The sequence below is a fragment of the Periplaneta americana genome, chromosome 1 (assembly GCF_040183065.1).
Source record: "Periplaneta americana isolate PAMFEO1 chromosome 1, P.americana_PAMFEO1_priV1, whole genome shotgun sequence".
Taxonomy (NCBI): domain Eukaryota; kingdom Metazoa; phylum Arthropoda; class Insecta; order Blattodea; family Blattidae; genus Periplaneta; species Periplaneta americana.
The window spans coordinates 84,741,859-84,759,472 of NC_091117.1; the positions used below are offsets into that span (position 1 = coordinate 84,741,859).

Genomic DNA, 17,614 nt, shown 5'->3' on the forward strand with positions numbered 1-17,614 from the left:
CCATTCCCAAAATGAAATAAATAAGGTCCAGTTTGGTTAGCCATAATATGTAGAAGTTACGAGTATTTCCAATGTGACCTACTTTCCTACTGTGATTATTTCCAAGAAGTATTTCCACAAGGAAGCTGGATGATTTGAAAGAACACATAAAAAATTGGTCTAAGTGATATGACATTTTATAAGAAAGTATTTCAGTATCGATAATGCCACTGCCAATGAACAGTAATCTCTTCATTGCTATTTACTAGTTGAACTTAGAAACCTTACTGTGATTAGTGCCCCGCTCATGCTACTAAATTTAAGAAAAATATTATATTTCTTCCGGTTTCCATAGACTACCAGTAAATTAATTTCATTATTTAAGTTAGGCGTGTATGTGATATGTACAATGAAAATTACCATTTTTAATAGTGAAAACTAATTTTAATAATATAACAGATTTTTAATTGAATAGTTGTATTACTTAATTAATTTAAAAGTTCATTATGGTAATATTAAAATACAATGGTAGTGCTTATAGTACCTCCCTCATGCCAATAACTCTGCTACAGAAAAGAATAATAAAAATATGTCTTAATGAACTTCCTGATCATCTTTCAGAACTGTTGTATTCAGAATTTAAAGTACTTGACTTCCATCAAATTTATAGCAATGTCTTATTGAATTTCGTACATAAAAACCGAAATATATTTAATTTGTATTCACATAAATATAAAACCAAAAGATCAGACAACATATGATTGACAGAACCTAAATGTACCGCAACTGTAGCTTATAATCACAGTAGCAACTTCGGTCCAAGGCTTTATAACAAGATAAAAGCTATATTCCCAAACATACAATTTGCTAATGCTCCTTCTTTAAAAAAATCAATTAAAATTATTGTCTAGAGAGAAAATTTGAAGTTCCAATTATTGTGATATCTGTGTTTTCCTTTTTCTTTATTTTTTTTTTTTACTTTTTTGTGTTATTTAATAAAATATCTTAAAATTATGTGGAATGTCCCTGAGCACGAGTATGTAACTTATTCTTTCTAGGGTGCTAGAGTGATTATTATACAAAAAACTATATGTATCTTTGTTCTAGTAATAAAGTATTATTATTATTATTATTATTATTATTATTATTATTATTATTATTATTTTGGATAGCTTCATATCCTGCACAATTTTTTTAATAATAAGCCTAATATTATTACATGCCGAGCCACGGCGCCGTCCGGTTTTGAAAAATAGTACCTAGGGCACGACAGGACTGAAGTATAACCCTGCTTATAAGTTGTTCCAAAAACGGCCAACGTGCTTGAGACATTATTGTCACACAAAAAATTCTTATTACAGTTTTACAATGTTTAACTAATAATAACACACAAAGGTTGTCAACAACAAATGAACGAATTTATAAGTTTCGTCAACATAGCCCAATGCGCTTCTGACATTATTGGCAAATAAAAAAATAATTCTGGATGAAGAAAAAATGTCCCTGTCCAAAATAATCGCGGACACCAAGAATGAGTTTCGGGGACCCTCGGAGGGGGGCCGCGGACCCCACTTTGAGAACTATATCCTTCATTACTCTTGCTGCCCACACATGACAGTAGCACCGAATCTTCTTCGTCCAATAATATTCTCAATTATTTTTTCCTCCGCTTTCTTCAGTCTTGTTATTTCTCTACTTCTAGTTTTCCTTCGCTTGATTTTCTGGATTACTTTCTTAAGAATTCCATTTCAACTGCAATCAGATCGGTATTGAAAGAAATTTTCACCTGAACGTTTCTTAAGAAAGTAATTTGCTGGATTGATATAGATATCAGGAGCGTAGCGTGTATGGATGCGGGTGGTGTCACATCCCCTGAATTTTTTTGAACAAAAAATATATTTATCGTTATTTACCAGTACTTTATTTTATGTGTATCGTGTTATACCTGTTACACATAATAATAATAATTATTATTTTAAGATTACTTTAAAATTTTAAATGTCGCTGCTACAGCAATGGAAATATATTACACGAAGTGACAAAGGCGCGCGCCCGTACCAATTTATTACCGGCGAGTTCTTACTCCCAAGAAATGTGACTGTGTATGTTGCATCAGTAGGAGTGCGTCAGAGCGAGGCAACGTTCAACTACTGAGTGGAAGAACGTCACTTATACCAGTATGCAGATTCCAGAGAATGCGTCCTGCGCCTGCGTGAAAATGTGACAGTGTCAGTCACATCAGTTGAGCTATATGAAAACAGGCAACTGCTGAGTGGAAGAACGTTACTTATACCGTGACCAACGGATGTGATATAGGTTCCACATTTGGCGACACGCGTGTGCTTATATTCAATTTTTCTGTGTGTTTTATAACTTCGCTGCATGACATATTTTTTTATTACTAATAGTAATACTTTTAAAAATTATTTGTGAGAGCTGTGCTATATTTATAGTGCCTTTCAAGTTAACCTACAACATTCTGTAGAACTCTAGGCCCTAAATGTGTAATTTTGCCACAACTTTCAAGCGACAGAATAACCTATGTGATTTAAGAATCGCATCTGCAGGTATGTTTGCTGAATCGGAAAATTCTGTGTTGTTAATGAAGATAAAACTGGCTGTAGACGTATAGGGATGAGTAAACTTTTTTGCGTCTTTGTTTATTATTTTATCGTGAAAAATCTGTGTGGAATGATACAGATTATAGTGATTTAAATAATATTTACAGATCCAGGAAACGACACAAATACTCTGCAAGTCACAACAAGTGTGGGAAAACAACTGCATTTCTTTGGCAAAACCATAAGTATTGAATTTGCTTTAAGTGATCAGGATAGGTTTTCTATTGAAAAGCATAGCGAACTTGTTCGACAGAACAGAACAATTCTTGGCCATTCTATACGGGCCTTGGAAAATTAGGTCTTGCATTAGTGGGCATGACGAGAGTATATCCTCAAAGAGTAAAGACAATTTTTTTAATGAGATTGCAAGGCACGACAGTTTACTGAAAACATCTTAAAATACTGCACTATGTTTCGTTTCATTTCACCTTCAATTCAGAAATTCCAGAGTGACTTGATATTTTCAGTGGGCGAAGTCATGGGTAATAAAATTAGGAAAAAGATAATCCAAAACTTGAAAGTTTATTAATTAAAATTTTATGGTCAATTTTATCAAACGCTTTGGAAAAGTCAAGGTATATCACGTCTAAATTTCTGCGATTATGTAATGTATTAAATGCCTTTTGTGTAAAATTAATTAGATTCGTTGTGGTAGACCTATGGGTGTAAAATCCATGCTGATTTATATCAATTGCACTATAAACATGTTGAAAAATTCGTGTATATAGAATCTGCTCAAATACCTTGGACGGGGCACAAACTATTGCAATGGGTCTATAATTTTTAATTTTACTATTATCACCAGATTTAAACACAGGGCAAACCTTTGTTAATTTACACATTTTCGGAAAAGTTTTTGTTTTTTAAATTAAATTATACAACAAACATAAAGGATACATAAGTACTTCGAAACAAGCTTTCAATACATAAGGAGGTAAATCATCTGGGCCACAAGATTTTTTAGGCTTTAATTTTTTTATGGCAGTCATATATTCTTGTCTAGTTATAGGCTCAGTTGTTAATGGATAATTAATAAAATCCGGTATTACCGTATTTTCTTTTTGAAGGTTGTGTGATATGTTTACAGAGTAAACCGAACTAAAGTATCAGCAAACGCTTCCGCAATAGAATCATTACTATCAAAAATGTGATCTTGCCTAGTCATTAACTTTGCTGTGATATTTTTGCTAGTTCTCTTATTTTTTATATAGTTCCAAAATACACTCAGGGACAAAAAAAACCGGACACTTTACTGGCATTTTGCAAAATATTATCTTCTCATACAATATTATGGTAGCCATCTGTTGTTATGGAGACGTGTATACATTGTTGATTGTTTTTTCTTTTATAAACAAGCCATTACAACCAAATATTCCAATTTTGCTTTCGGAGTCTCAGCTATAACAATTTTGTCTCAACCATTTTGTGCTTCATTATCGTTATCATTCGTTATTTCTTTATTTTTACATTTTGTGAGTTTAAGTGGGGTTGTAACATTTGTCTTAAAACAAGATGCGACCTGAAGATGTAGCTCGAGCTGTAGCCCTTTACGATGATGGACGCAGTGTACGTTACATTGCAAATGTTATGAATATGGCTAGAAGCACAACCCATGATGCCATAAAACGGTATAGAGAGACCCTAGAATATCCCAGAAGACCAGGTTCGTGTTGTCCAAGAGCTACAAATCCAAATGAAGACAGGTATATGGTGTTGAGAGTTCTTAGGGAGCGCAACCTGCCAGCTACTAGTGTAGCCCAGCAATTTGTTAACATGCATGGACGCCCAATTTCGGCCAAAACAGTTAGGAGGAGGTTGAAAGCAAGTGGACTGATATCAAGTAGACCTGCAACTGGTCCCAGACTTCTCAGGATGCATAGAGTTGAACGACTGCGTTTTGCAAATGATCACAGGGATTGGAGAAATGGACAGTGGAGCTGTGTTCTGTTCACCGATGAGCCCCGTTTCAATCTGTGCTCACCTGATGGACGTGAAAGAGTTTGGAGAAGGAGGGGAGAACGATTTTCACAGTGTTGCATTTCCGAAAAAGTGCCGTATGGAGGTGGTGGAGTGATGGTTTGGGCAGGAGTGTGTACGGATGCTCGTACAGAGTTGGTTTTTGTTGAAAATGGAAGACTAACAGCTGATAGGTATATAAATGAATGTTTGGCTGATCATGTTGTGCCATTTGGCCAATTTGTAGGCGATAATTTTGTTTTAATGCATGATAATGCACGGCCGCATATTGCCCATGCGGTCGGAGATTATCTCCAAGAAGTGGGAATCCATGTTCTTCCATGGCCAGCAAGGAGTCCAGACATGAACCGAATTGTACACGTGTGAGACATGCTGGGACGGCGTGTTAAGAATAGACACCGATACCAGAATCGTTACAAGACTAGAGGCGAGCACTTGGCGAAGAATGGGAACTTATTCCTCAAGAAGACATTGCTAACCAAATTGAGAGCATGCCAAGACGTATGGATGCAGTTATTCAAGCCAGAGGGGGTAATACCCGTTACTAAAAAGAGTTTTCAATGTTTAAGGCACCATAAAATGAAAAAAACAGTTAGACCAAACGATGCCATAGTTATACGCCCTTTGTAATTTTTTGTAAATTTTCTCATCAGAGATTTTTATATTTTTCAAATGTTGTCGTATAAGGTGCTAAATGGAACATTATTTTGTTAAAATGGGTTTTGTTTCATTTTGAAATAATTGGCAACAAAATACAAGCAAATATAGAAGTGTCCGGCTTTTTTTGTCCCTGAGTGTACTTTACAGTCATTTTTAAAAGTATTATCTATCTCAATAACATAGCCTAACTATGATACGCATTATTTATCATAGTTTTGACTCTCTTTCTAATTTGTTTAAATTGTTCTTTATTATACTGAGATAAATGCATCCTTCTCCTGAAATATTCTTTCAACTTGAGATTATTTATAATTTCTTTTGTAAACCAGGATGGATATTTCTTTTTAGCTGAAACTCTTTTCTTTGGAACTGTAGAGTCCATTAAAGAATATAGTACTGAGTAAAAGTAATCCGTAGCAACATCAATATCAGTAAACTGTGATAACAATTGCCAGTTAACATTGGAAAACAATTTATACAATTCTAGGAAGTGAGCTTTCTGGAAATTATACACATGAGTATAACTCTGTTTAACAAACGATTTTTGTCTCTTTAATGACATATTAACATTTAAGGCAGTGTGATAAGTATCAACAAATGTAAGGGGAGAATCATCTTGTAATACATAGGCAATTCTATGGAAATTAGTAAGAATCAAGTCAAGTGTTTTTCCATTAGAATTTAAAATATTATTTATAGATTGTAAGTCATGCATAGAAAGAAAATGTGACGAAGCTCTGTAACAAGGTCCAGCACATAAAAGATTGTAATTTGTGCCTGTAATTAGAGGCAAATTGAAGTCCCCTGCGATTAATAAATGCTTATTTTGAAGATTTGTATTATTTTCAAAAACCCTGTAAAATGACAAATAATATTCTAAATTTGAGCCAGGCGGAAAATACACTCCAATAATAATAATAATAATAATAATAATAATAATAATAATAATAATAATAATAATAATATATACCTGGCCATGAATAATTGTTTGAATACATAATGCTTCAACATCACCAAATGGTAAATGGACACTTTTTGAGGCTACGTCCGACGAAATCGCAATGAGGACTTCACCACCTCTTCTGTTCTATCACAAAGATAAACATTATAATTAGAATTAAACAATTATGTGTTATATACCCCATGATGTAGTTATGTTTCAGTCAATATTATAATTTTATGTGAAATTACAAGACTATTTAAATATAAATCAGTTGTCTTTGTGTTGAGACCTCTCACATTTTGGTAGTAAATAGTAAAAGATCTACTACTGATGCTCATAATATGCGTAAAAGAGGTTTAAAATAATTGAAAAATGTGTAAAATTCTATAGATATTAAGCTAACTTAGCTACATCATCTATTGTTTTCAAAATCTGAATATTTCTATCCCCTTCTTGTCTCTTGAGTTTAATATTACCAACATTATCAACCCATAGGTAGGCAAAATTTTTAAGTTTATTCAACTTTCTAGCTTCATTGTAAATGTGCCTACGCAAACGTGTGAGACTGTGATTTATATATATTACTGTATATTGTCATTATTAGAAAAGCCCACCTGACTAGCTTTCAGGTTACGCTTAACTTTGCGCCAGTGAATAAATTGATCCTTGTCCATTCGTCGAACGAACTTAACAATTACTGCAGCAGATGGTTGACCGGGCGATTTTCCTAATCGATGACAAGAATCTATCATTTGAGGCTGAATTTCTATGTCCATTGCACATCCAATATTCTTTACTATTTCCAACAGATTTTCATTAGCCATTTCAGGAATACCAGTATTTCAATTGAATTTCGGCGTCCATATTGATCCAAATCGTCGAACTGAGCTTTCGTTTCGTATTTTTAGTAGCATGTTCTCTTTTCTTAAACCATCAATGGATTCTAAGCATGTTTTAATGCTTTCAGCTTGTTGTTTGATTAGTCGTGAATTTTCATCCAACTTCTCATGGACCAGATCAAGTGATTTCCCTAACTCCTGCTCAGTTTCTTTATTAATTCTTTACAGGGTAGAATATTTATTGGCAAACTCGGTTTCAATTCTCTTCAGAAAGTTATATATATATATATATATATATATATATATATATATATATATATATATATATACACAAAATGAATGGTACAGTTGTATGTAGCTCAATAGAGATCACGGCTGGATGAAATCCCTGGAGAGGATAAGAAAATTGTGTATAGGCGATTGCACGTTAACAAAATATTGATGTTATTCAAAACTTTTCTGAAAACTCCAAACTGAAACTTTTGAGTATCCTTGATTATACACAATTTACCATATTTGCAGATTCGCTCCCTGAAGAAATATTGTTAAATCTAAAAGAAAACTATTATCAACAGTGTAATCTGTTTCGTTCTATGCACTTTCGTCTTTCATGTAAACACGGCCAACCTTCGACCCTGTAAATATCCTTGTAACTTATGCTACAAGGAAATAATAAAGAAAATTTGAAAATTCAACTCAAACATTCATCAATAAGCGAGTATTTCCAGGAACTCAACTCCGACATATAACGAAAGCAGACTACTGTATTTTAATCACTTAAAAAAACCCATCCCTATATCAACATGTCACGCGACGCCGCTGAAAGATATCCATGAACCGCCTTATTCATTTTGATTTGGCAGATAGACAAACAGCCATTATGTAAGAGCTTACACAAGTCCAACAGCTTGCAACCAAAATAAACGCTTGTGATATCGTCGAAGAGATAATGAATAATGCACGCGTTAAGTAACTGAAACGATAGCTGTAAAACAAGGTCAGTCGGGCGAAGACATCGAAGACTGTAGCAAAGATGGTGCACACTGTGAAGCTGAACAACAACGCTGATTTTCCCATCCTGGGCTTGGGAACTTTCAAGGTATTATCAGTTATTTAATAATCTGTATTATACTTGTACATTCAGAGATAGGCCTATGTTTCTACATTCATTTGGTACTATGAAGGCAAAATCTTGTAGCTAATGAAATGGCAGTCACAGAGTTCGAAACCAAACGTAAAAAATAAATTAGAAACATAGTGATAATTTCCAGGTACAATATTTCTACGAATATACAATAATTGTACATTCAGAAATATGTTATTACATTCACTTAGTGCAATGCAGGCGAAATCTTGCAGCTACTGAAACGCAAGTCACGGAGTTTGAAATCAAAAATAAAATTAAAATTAGAATCCGCAGTGATAATTTCCAGGTACAGTATTTCTACAAATATACAATAATTGTACATTCAAAGATATGTCCTTACATTCACCTAGTGCTATAAAGGCGAAATCTTGAAGCTAATGAAGCGGAAATCACGCAGTTCGAAATAAAAAATCAAAATTAAATTAGGAAGCTTAGTGATAATCTCCAAGTACAATATCCCTATGAATACACAATAATTGTACATTGAGAGGTAGGTCCTTACATTCATCGAGTGCCATAAAGGCGAAATCTTGAAGCTTGAATGTTTTTAGATGAAGTCTTGAAGTTAGCGAGATGGAAGTCACTGAAACGGAAGTCACCGAGTTCGAAAGCAAAACATAAACATTAAATTAAACACTTTTTTTTTTTTTTTTTTTACTTTTAAAAATTTTGACCGACCAGAGGCCGTTTTCCAAAGTTATCTATTTTTGTTTTCTGTTTGTTTACCTTTTTTTTTTTACTAATACAATCACAACACCCATGCCCGAGGCGGGACTCGAACCCACAACCCTTCGGACCAAGCGATAGGGACATGCCGTGCCCCTACCGCTTGAGCCATCCGGGCCGGCAACACCTCAATGCTACGGATGCACAATAATTGAAGCGTCGGCTGGAACAACGTTATAAGTTACATTTGGTAAAATTTACAGGAGCTGCAAAAATGTGTACACGTACAACGTTGTTCTTATAGGGTAGCAAACTTTTGAGTGGACAAATTTCACGTACTCCATTGATGGACAGTTCCAAGCCAAAGAGTATAGCAAGGTGACATGACATACAACATTATTAAACGGAAACACACGCCGAATGAAAATCTTGTAACTTACAACGTTGTTTCAGCCGACGCTTCATTTGTATATTCAGAGATATGTTTTTACATTCACCTAGTGCTATGAATGCGAAATCTTGAAGCTTGAATGTTTTTAGATTAAATCTTGAAGTTAGTGAAACGGAAGTTACTGAAACGAAAGTCACTGAGTTCGAAAGTGAAACATAAAAATTAAATTAGATACCTCAGTGCTACGGATGCACCCAATAATTGTATTTTCAGAGATATGTTTTTTACATTCACCTAATGTTATGGAGGCGAAATCTTGAAGCTAATGAAACTGAGTTAGAAAGAAAAAAATTAAAATTAAATTAAAACCTCAATGATAAACTCCAGACACAATATTTCTACGAATACACAATAATTGTATGTTTTTACATTCATCTATTGCTAAACAGGCGAAATCTCAAAACTAATTAAACTTAAGTCACCGAGTTAGAAAGGAAAATAAAAAATAAAATTAAAATCTCAGTGATAAACTCCAGGCACAATATTCCTACGAATACACAATATCTGTACATTCAGACATATGTTTTATTCACCCATTGCTATACAGGCGAAATCTTGAAGCTAATGAAACTTAAGTCACCGAGTTAGAAAGAAAGAATAAAAATAAAATTAGAAACCCTAGTGATAATCTCCAGGATAGTATTCCTACGAATAGACAATAATTTTTCAGATGAACTCTTGAAGCTAATGAAACGGAAATCATCGAGTTCGGAAGCGAAACATAAAAATTAAATTAGACACCTAAGTGCTACGAATACACAATAATTGTATATTCAGAAATATTTTTTTACATTCACCTATTAGTGCTATGGAGGCGAAATCTTGAAGCTAATGAAACTTAAGTCACTGAGTTAAAAAGTAAAAATAGAAATTAAATTAAAATCTCAGTAATAAACACCAGGCAAAATATTCCTACGAATGCACAATAATTGAATACCCCCTCCGGAATAAGGATATAAGTACATAAGAAAACCATTCATCATATACCCTTATTACGGGGGAGTATTCAATTGTACATTCAGAGATACGTTTTTACATTCACCTAGTAGCGCTATGCACGCGAAATCTTGAAGCTAATGTAAAGACACAGAGTTCGAAAGCAAACAATAAAAGTAAAATTAGAAACCTCAGTGATAATCTCCAGGTGTAATATTCCTACGAATAGACACTAATTGTTAGTAATAAGACAGGATAAAATTTTATAGTTGGTGAAACCTCAGTGATAATCTCCAGGTGTAATATTCCTACGAATAGACACTAATTGTTAGTAATAAGACAGGATAAAACTTTATAGTTGGTGAAAACCTCGGGGAAAAAACCAAACCAGATAATCAGTCCAAATGGGTATCGAACCCATGCCCGAGCGCCATTCCGGAACAGCAGGCAGACGATATATCGCCTGAGCTTCGTCGGTTGCTTGGTGGTAAAAATCAGCTGATTCAGCTGAAGTGTAAAGTGCATTGTAATAATATTGTTGAGCTAAATTAGCACTCTGTCGTCTACTGAATCAGATTGAGATAAAGCACTGCATCAACCTTGTGCTAGCTGGCTGGCTAACTTTTCCATGACCGAACCATGGATGGATCTATGCACTTAGTCCATTATGAAGCCAATAAGCGATGACTGTTCCAGTCCAACAGGTGGCTGGATGACTTTCGTGAATCCAATACTGACATTCTTGCCATCATGCCTCAACCCTTAACAATCCCCATGCCCCATCCCCAGCAGTGATGAATTCAGAGGGTGGTCCGGAAGGAATTGTCCTCCGGATTCCAGATTGTTTTTTTTATTGGGTTATTTTACGACGCTGTATCAACATCTAGGTTATTTAGCGTCTGAATGAAATGAAGGTGATAATGCCGGTGAAATGAGTCCGGGGTCCAGCACCGAAAGTTACCCAGCATTTGCTCGTATTGGGTTGAGGGAAAACCCCGGAAAAAACCTCAACCAGGTAACTTGCCCCGACCGGGATTCGAACCCGGACCACCTGGTTTCGCGGCCAGACGCGCTGACCGTTACTCCACAGGTGTGGACTTCCAGATTGTGCCCCTAGGAGATTTTATACCTCTATAAATAAATAATAACAATAATCATTATCAATAGCATGTATTAGACTTTTCAGCCTCTTACGGTGAAATCAAAACAGCAGTCCATCGCTTCCGGGGTCTCCAAACTGTCGTTTTCCATTTGGATTGTATAGATAGGCTGGGTAATCTTTCATTTTCCATTCTTAGTGCATGTTCACTCCAATTACTTTGCTATCTAGTTACAAGTGAAATCATGTCTTCGACTTTATTTTTTCTCTAATATCAACGCGTCTTATATGGTTCATTCGTGTGCATCCTTTCACATAGTGCAAGAATTTCAATTCAGATGTTTCAAATCTGTTCTTATCTTTTGATTTAATTACCCAAGTTTCGCTAAAATATGTACAGTAGTGGCAAAAAAAAAAAAAACCGGACCGACCCTTGTAGCTGATTTCAGAGCCTTGTTCACTCCAGAGCACGATAGACTGGTAACTAAGACTTTCGTGGTTCGAATCCTGCCTGGGAAGGAAACTTTTTTTTGTTCCTTATTCAAATTTATTCCCAATACTTTTCGATTGCAGCGATATTCTACTACTTAATTAACTTATTATTCCCGGAACATGAATTTTACCAGATAATTTTCTAATGGCTTTCGAAATGGACTACGTCAGCAGTCGAAGCTACAACAATTTCAATAGATTACTCGCTATCTTGTGAAAGTGGGCTTGGCATGCGCAATAGCTCATTTCGGGGACTTTGATTATTCCGTCGGTCCGGTTTTTTTGCCACTACTGTACATGCAGGTAAAGCAAGTGTCTTATACAGTTTTAATTGCGTTTCTTTTCTTGTCTTTTTCACAAAGGTTCTTTGTATGGTTCCACACATTGCTTGTAATTTTGCTGTTTTGTTGTATATATATATATATTTTTTTTTTTTTTTTCTAGATAGGTGATATCACATCCCAAGTATTGGATGTGAGATATCTGCTCAATGATTGAATTTCCTTTGTACTTTTGATCTAATTGAGTATCTGCCCTTGAAAGCTATTACTTTGATCTTTATAACGGATATATTAAAATTGTGGTTTTTGGTTACTGAGTGAAACTTATAGACCATTTTCTGTATATCTTTTCTGAGGTTGCCATCAACACCACATCATCTGCAAATGCTAAAATATTTATTTTTATATCCGGTCCAATAAGTATTCCTTCGTCACTGATACAATTCTTCCACTCAGATAAGAGGGCGTCTAAGAGCGTATTCTGAATCTCAGAAATGAGCAATCTGATGACATCAGGATGTTCCGAATTTTAGCTATGACGTCACTGACGTTCCACCGGTGTCGCACCAGTTCCATCAGCTTCCAGAAGTGGTGGCCGTCTCCATCAGCCGCCATCAGTGAATCTGATTGGTTCTTGTATAGGGCGAGAATTAGCAGACGAATGACATCGTGCACTGTTGTGTCATGGCGGTGTGTTCTGCCGTATTGTTTGTAATGTGCACAATGTAAAAAAATATGTTAATGGCTTATGAACGAACATGTCAACGGACCAAATAAACTAAATAAATCGTTTATGCTCTCTTTTCTTTGAGCGAGATGACAGTATGGAAATTTCGCAAAATCTTGCTAGCGTAGCACATACAATAACTTGTACAGCCGCCATACAAGCCATTGAACTTTCCACTAGTTTTTATTTTTTTCCTATTTCGCTGGAGCATGACATTATTAGTTTCCACCAATCCGATGAGATTCGAAATACGCTATAAGTAAATACTAATAGGACAGGCAGTAACCAGCATCCCTGTCTGAATCCTTGTTTTATTTAAAAATGTCTTGTTTTCAATGTTAGTGTTCATATATATGGTTGTACCACAATACAGACTTTTTAAAATTTCTATTAGCTGCCTGAGGTATCCTTGTTGTTCTAAAATCATCCATAATGTTCCTCTGATCACCCTATCGAAGGCATTTTAATGTCCAAAAATAATAGCTGAGTTTCTAAGTCCTTTTCTTGTCGCTTTTCTATTATTTGTTGCATTGTAAATTCTCCATGTATACACGATCTACCTTCCCCCCCCCCCCAACACATATTGAGTGAATGAAGAAAATTTAATTCAAAAGTAAATCCTCCTTATTTGAAAAGTTTCATACTTAATTCATGGCTTTTTTGTTTTCACAGAATGTCATTGTTTTTTTAGTTATTTAACGACGCTGTATCAGCTACGAGGTTATTTAGCGTCGATGAGATTGGTGATAGCGAGATGGTATTTGGCGAGATGAGGCCGAGGATTCGCCATAGATTATCTGGCATTCACCTTACGGTTGGGGAAAACCTCGGAAAAAAACTCAACCAGTTAATCACCACAAGCGGGGATCGAACCCGCGCCCGAGCGCAACTTCAGACCGGAAGGCAAGCGCTTTAACCGACTGAGCCACGCCGGTGGCTATGTCATTGTTTTTTTTAGTTTAGGAAATATATATATATATATATATATATATATATATATATATTTTGCGGCAAATTGAAACGAACAGAAACCCTGCGCACCAAAGCTTTAAAAATGGCGTCGCAACAGCAGACAATGTCATAAATGGGCGTGAAATTTTATGTGATGTAGTTTTACATATCGGAGAGTATATTAAAGGAAGGAAAAATGAAAATTTACTGTTTTTCATCTTCTCCCCTTTTTAAGTTTCCGGTGAAGTCTTATTAGGATGCCTTTTTACCCCTCCGAAGGCGTAGTCCTCGGACTCTATGCCAATCACTATTAGAGCATTCCAACACTGTTTTGGTTTACGATATTTTAATGATGATTATTTTTATGTATAATGACGGTGGAGTAATGTAGGGGAAAAGGGAGAGTTCAGAGAAAAAACCCCAGTTACCTTATCTTTGTCCATCACAAATACGGCTCGGCCATTTTCGGGATTCGAATCCGGGTCCAATGTCATCATAAGATAAACAACAACTACTTATTCATTTGAACTGTTTATAAGTTAAAGAGAACGTAGCTGTATACAGACAGGAAGCCGTACGGCTGGACAAAATATTTTTCGCTAACAGAAACTCTAAACTCGCTATTTTGTAATTCGTTTGTGACTCTGATAAAAAAGTTTCTCTTAAAAGAAACCTAAAAAAACATATTTTTTTTTTCTATGGGAGAATAAAAAACCTTTCTGTCAAATGGCGGTAAACTTCGTTAGTCACTTTTCCATTGAAATTAAGATCAAAATATCTGCTTTGTTGCAGTTTTTCCGCTACAAAATAGAATGTCATTTCGCCAAATTGAATTTCAGAATTGGGACCACACCTACACACGGAAGTTACTTTTAATACTGTAATTAGGTTTCAATTTCATTACAGTCCCACATTGTATTACCAGTAGGCAGGCAACCAAGTTGCTTCCAAAAGATAAGGAGTTAATCAACTTGATACAGGTTGTCGATATAAGACCTCCATAACAATAATAACCTAATTAGCGTTTTACGAAATGCGGAAAACAACGAAATTGAGTGCATTACACGACATATCAGACAAATTTGTACAGTCTGCATACATGCGTACAGAGTGTTCCGTAATAAATTGTGTAACTTAAACATGTGCATCGTAATCTACACTTAAAAACTAAGAAAAAATATAATATGAACAAATAGTGTATGCGACCATATTACAGAGATATGACAGAGATAAAGTAGCAGTGAAAGATGTCGTCCATAGCCATGTAAATGTTTATTGGCACTGTTTGTTTACATGCCACCTTAGTATAAGTAATTACTACTCGTTTCAGCTCAGCTTACGGTTGAGAGTGAGGTCACCACTGTCCATGTTTAAATGAGAACTTCGGTGACTGCGGGACGTGAGACGAATTGCGGGGTCGTAAGCATTAGGCCTATATTACACTATCAAATTTCTGTGTCCAGAAGTTTGATAGAATACATGTGATAAAATCTTTTACAGCGTAATATAGCATCCTTGATCACATCTATCTGTGACATAGTTCTGGGATAAAAGTTATGGCCATCATCAAACCTTTCATAAAATCTGTGACTGAGAAGAAAGAAAATGGTGGACATTAAGTGCACATGGTCTGTGAAAACCACAAACCTTTTAATATCACATTATGAGTCACAAGAAATGTTTCATCATCCATTATTAAATACTTAGTATATACAGGATATCACATCTTCATACTGAAGTTCTCGTAGTAGAGTTTGATGGATTCTTTTGTATCTTTTTTCCCTACCCCAATCTCTAACCCAAATAGTCGGCTTAGAGTGTAAACCTGCTAACTAACAAAAAGGACATTTTACAGGGGAAACAAACAACTGAGTATAAACTAACTCTAAAACTTCACCAGCTGTATTTTGGATTTGGTCCTAAAGTTTCAGAGTTAATTTATACCAAGTTTTTGTTTCCCCTGTAAAATTTCCTTTTTGTTGATTAACAGGTTTACACTCTAAGCCGACAAAATATATTTTTTATTTGATTTATTCTCTAGTATTAATGCAATAACCATTACTGCAATTTTACAGTTACAACAAGCATAGAACTGTTGTGGATCCATTATTAGAACTGTGATGAAAGATTGATAAAAGTTTTGACATAGTATAATATAGTCAAAATCTTACATTTGACCATATATATTTGATCAAAAATGTTATCATATTCTGTGACACAGAAATTTTATAGTGTAATATAGGTCTTATATTGTTCGTGTCGCATGTTACAAAGTGTATGGACCAAAGGATATTAAGGCTGCTTTAGACGAAGGCGATATTATTTGAAGCAAGAATGGAACCCATTTCATAAGTCGAACAGGATTCTTTGAAGTCTTTCGCATCCTACAATAATATGCATTGTATTTTATTTAATTATAATAATTATTATTGCTACAATATATACGAATGTCATTGTATTCTATGATAAGCATAATAGTCATTTGTGTTATCAGCGCACAGTAGAAAATGTGCCAGGTACAATTAACACATGTGAAAATTGGCACACGAAACTGAACATGCTAATAGGAAGGGCTCTTCCATCTCTGTATCATCTCTTGGAACAACTGCAACGTGGAGTAACAGAAATAGACAGGGACATCGAAAAATTACAAGCTGGATATTCTCCACCTACGAAAAGGAGGAAGTATACGCAGCTGAATTCTCGAATAGCTAGAATTGTACAGAATATGAAAAACATAAAAGACAAGGGAATGTTTTAACTTATCTTCGTGGTATAGGTCATAATTTTTTAGGAAACATATTAATTTAACCCTAATGCAAACTGTTTTCACCTAATTCAGAAGAGTATTTTACTTGTACCTGATTAGTTTCGTCATTAATAAATCATAAATTCCTTGTCTAATATTATAAATTAAAAATGTGACAAATATTCCCCACGTGACCACAAACACAGTGACAAATCGATGAGAGTGACAAATATTCCACAAGTGACAAATATGTATATGACGATTTCGGTATGACCAATAGTAGATGTATCCAATATAAACGTGACCAATTTTCCTAGAATCACGTTTTAGGCCTATGTAACACGTGTATAATTTTCATGAGTGTTTATAATGAAGATTATATACGTGTTACATACAACGTTTTATGCTATTCTAGCATTAAAGTATGTAAAAAATAGGCCTATATTATAAATTTACAAAATGTAATGTTATGACATAATAGGGACATGAGTACTGAATATGACGTAATATATTACATAGTTGCTAAGTAACCGTTTCTAACACAATGTTATTTTGTTGTTGATTTGAAGCTTTTTATTACAGGTACTTTGTATAAAATTGTGTTGTGAGGGCAGTGATGATGTCATGGAATACTAGTTGCAAGGTAACCTTTTCTGCCACCAGTGCCAGAATTAGGCCAATTGTGCAGGATTTATAGCGTCATAACAAGCTTTTTTTTACTGCTAGGATTCCATAAAAATGTTTATATATCTATACTATAGGTCGACAAGATAGAAAAGAATCCTAGTCGTTTTATTTACCCACGTGGCCGTAGAGGGAGAGTAGTCCGTTAGGCCAGATTACAATAGTTAATAAATAAATTTTAACCATAACACATTTTTTCATATTTGCTTACATTATTATTATTATTATTATTATTATTATTATTATTATTATTACGGTATTATTATTATCATTATTACTTATTATTTTTATATTTAATATCACTATTATCATTATTATCGTTACAAGATGCTATTATTACAGGAATATCGATACGATAATCTAGGCGCAATAGCTTGATTGCTTCTTCAATCGTGGTCTTCTTCTTGAGATA

General features: G+C 34.7%; 1 protein-coding gene across 2 annotated transcripts in view; it reads left to right on the forward strand.

The window, feature by feature from the left end:
• Positions 1–7,858: 7,858 nt before the first annotated feature.
• Positions 7,859–17,614, forward strand: part of LOC138697708 (aldo-keto reductase family 1 member B1-like) — a 31,486-nt gene continuing 21,730 nt past the window's right edge. The window contains exons 1-2 of one of the 2 annotated variants that reach the window (XM_069823198.1): positions 8,001–8,118; positions 17,101–17,161. In XM_069823198.1, the coding sequence (XP_069679299.1) occupies positions 17,135–17,161 (27 nt within the window). In that variant the 5' untranslated portion in view covers positions 8,001–8,118; positions 17,101–17,134. Of the gene's footprint in view, positions 8,119–17,100; positions 17,162–17,614 lie in introns of both variants that reach the window. The other variant, XM_069823190.1, reaches the window with a different exon arrangement.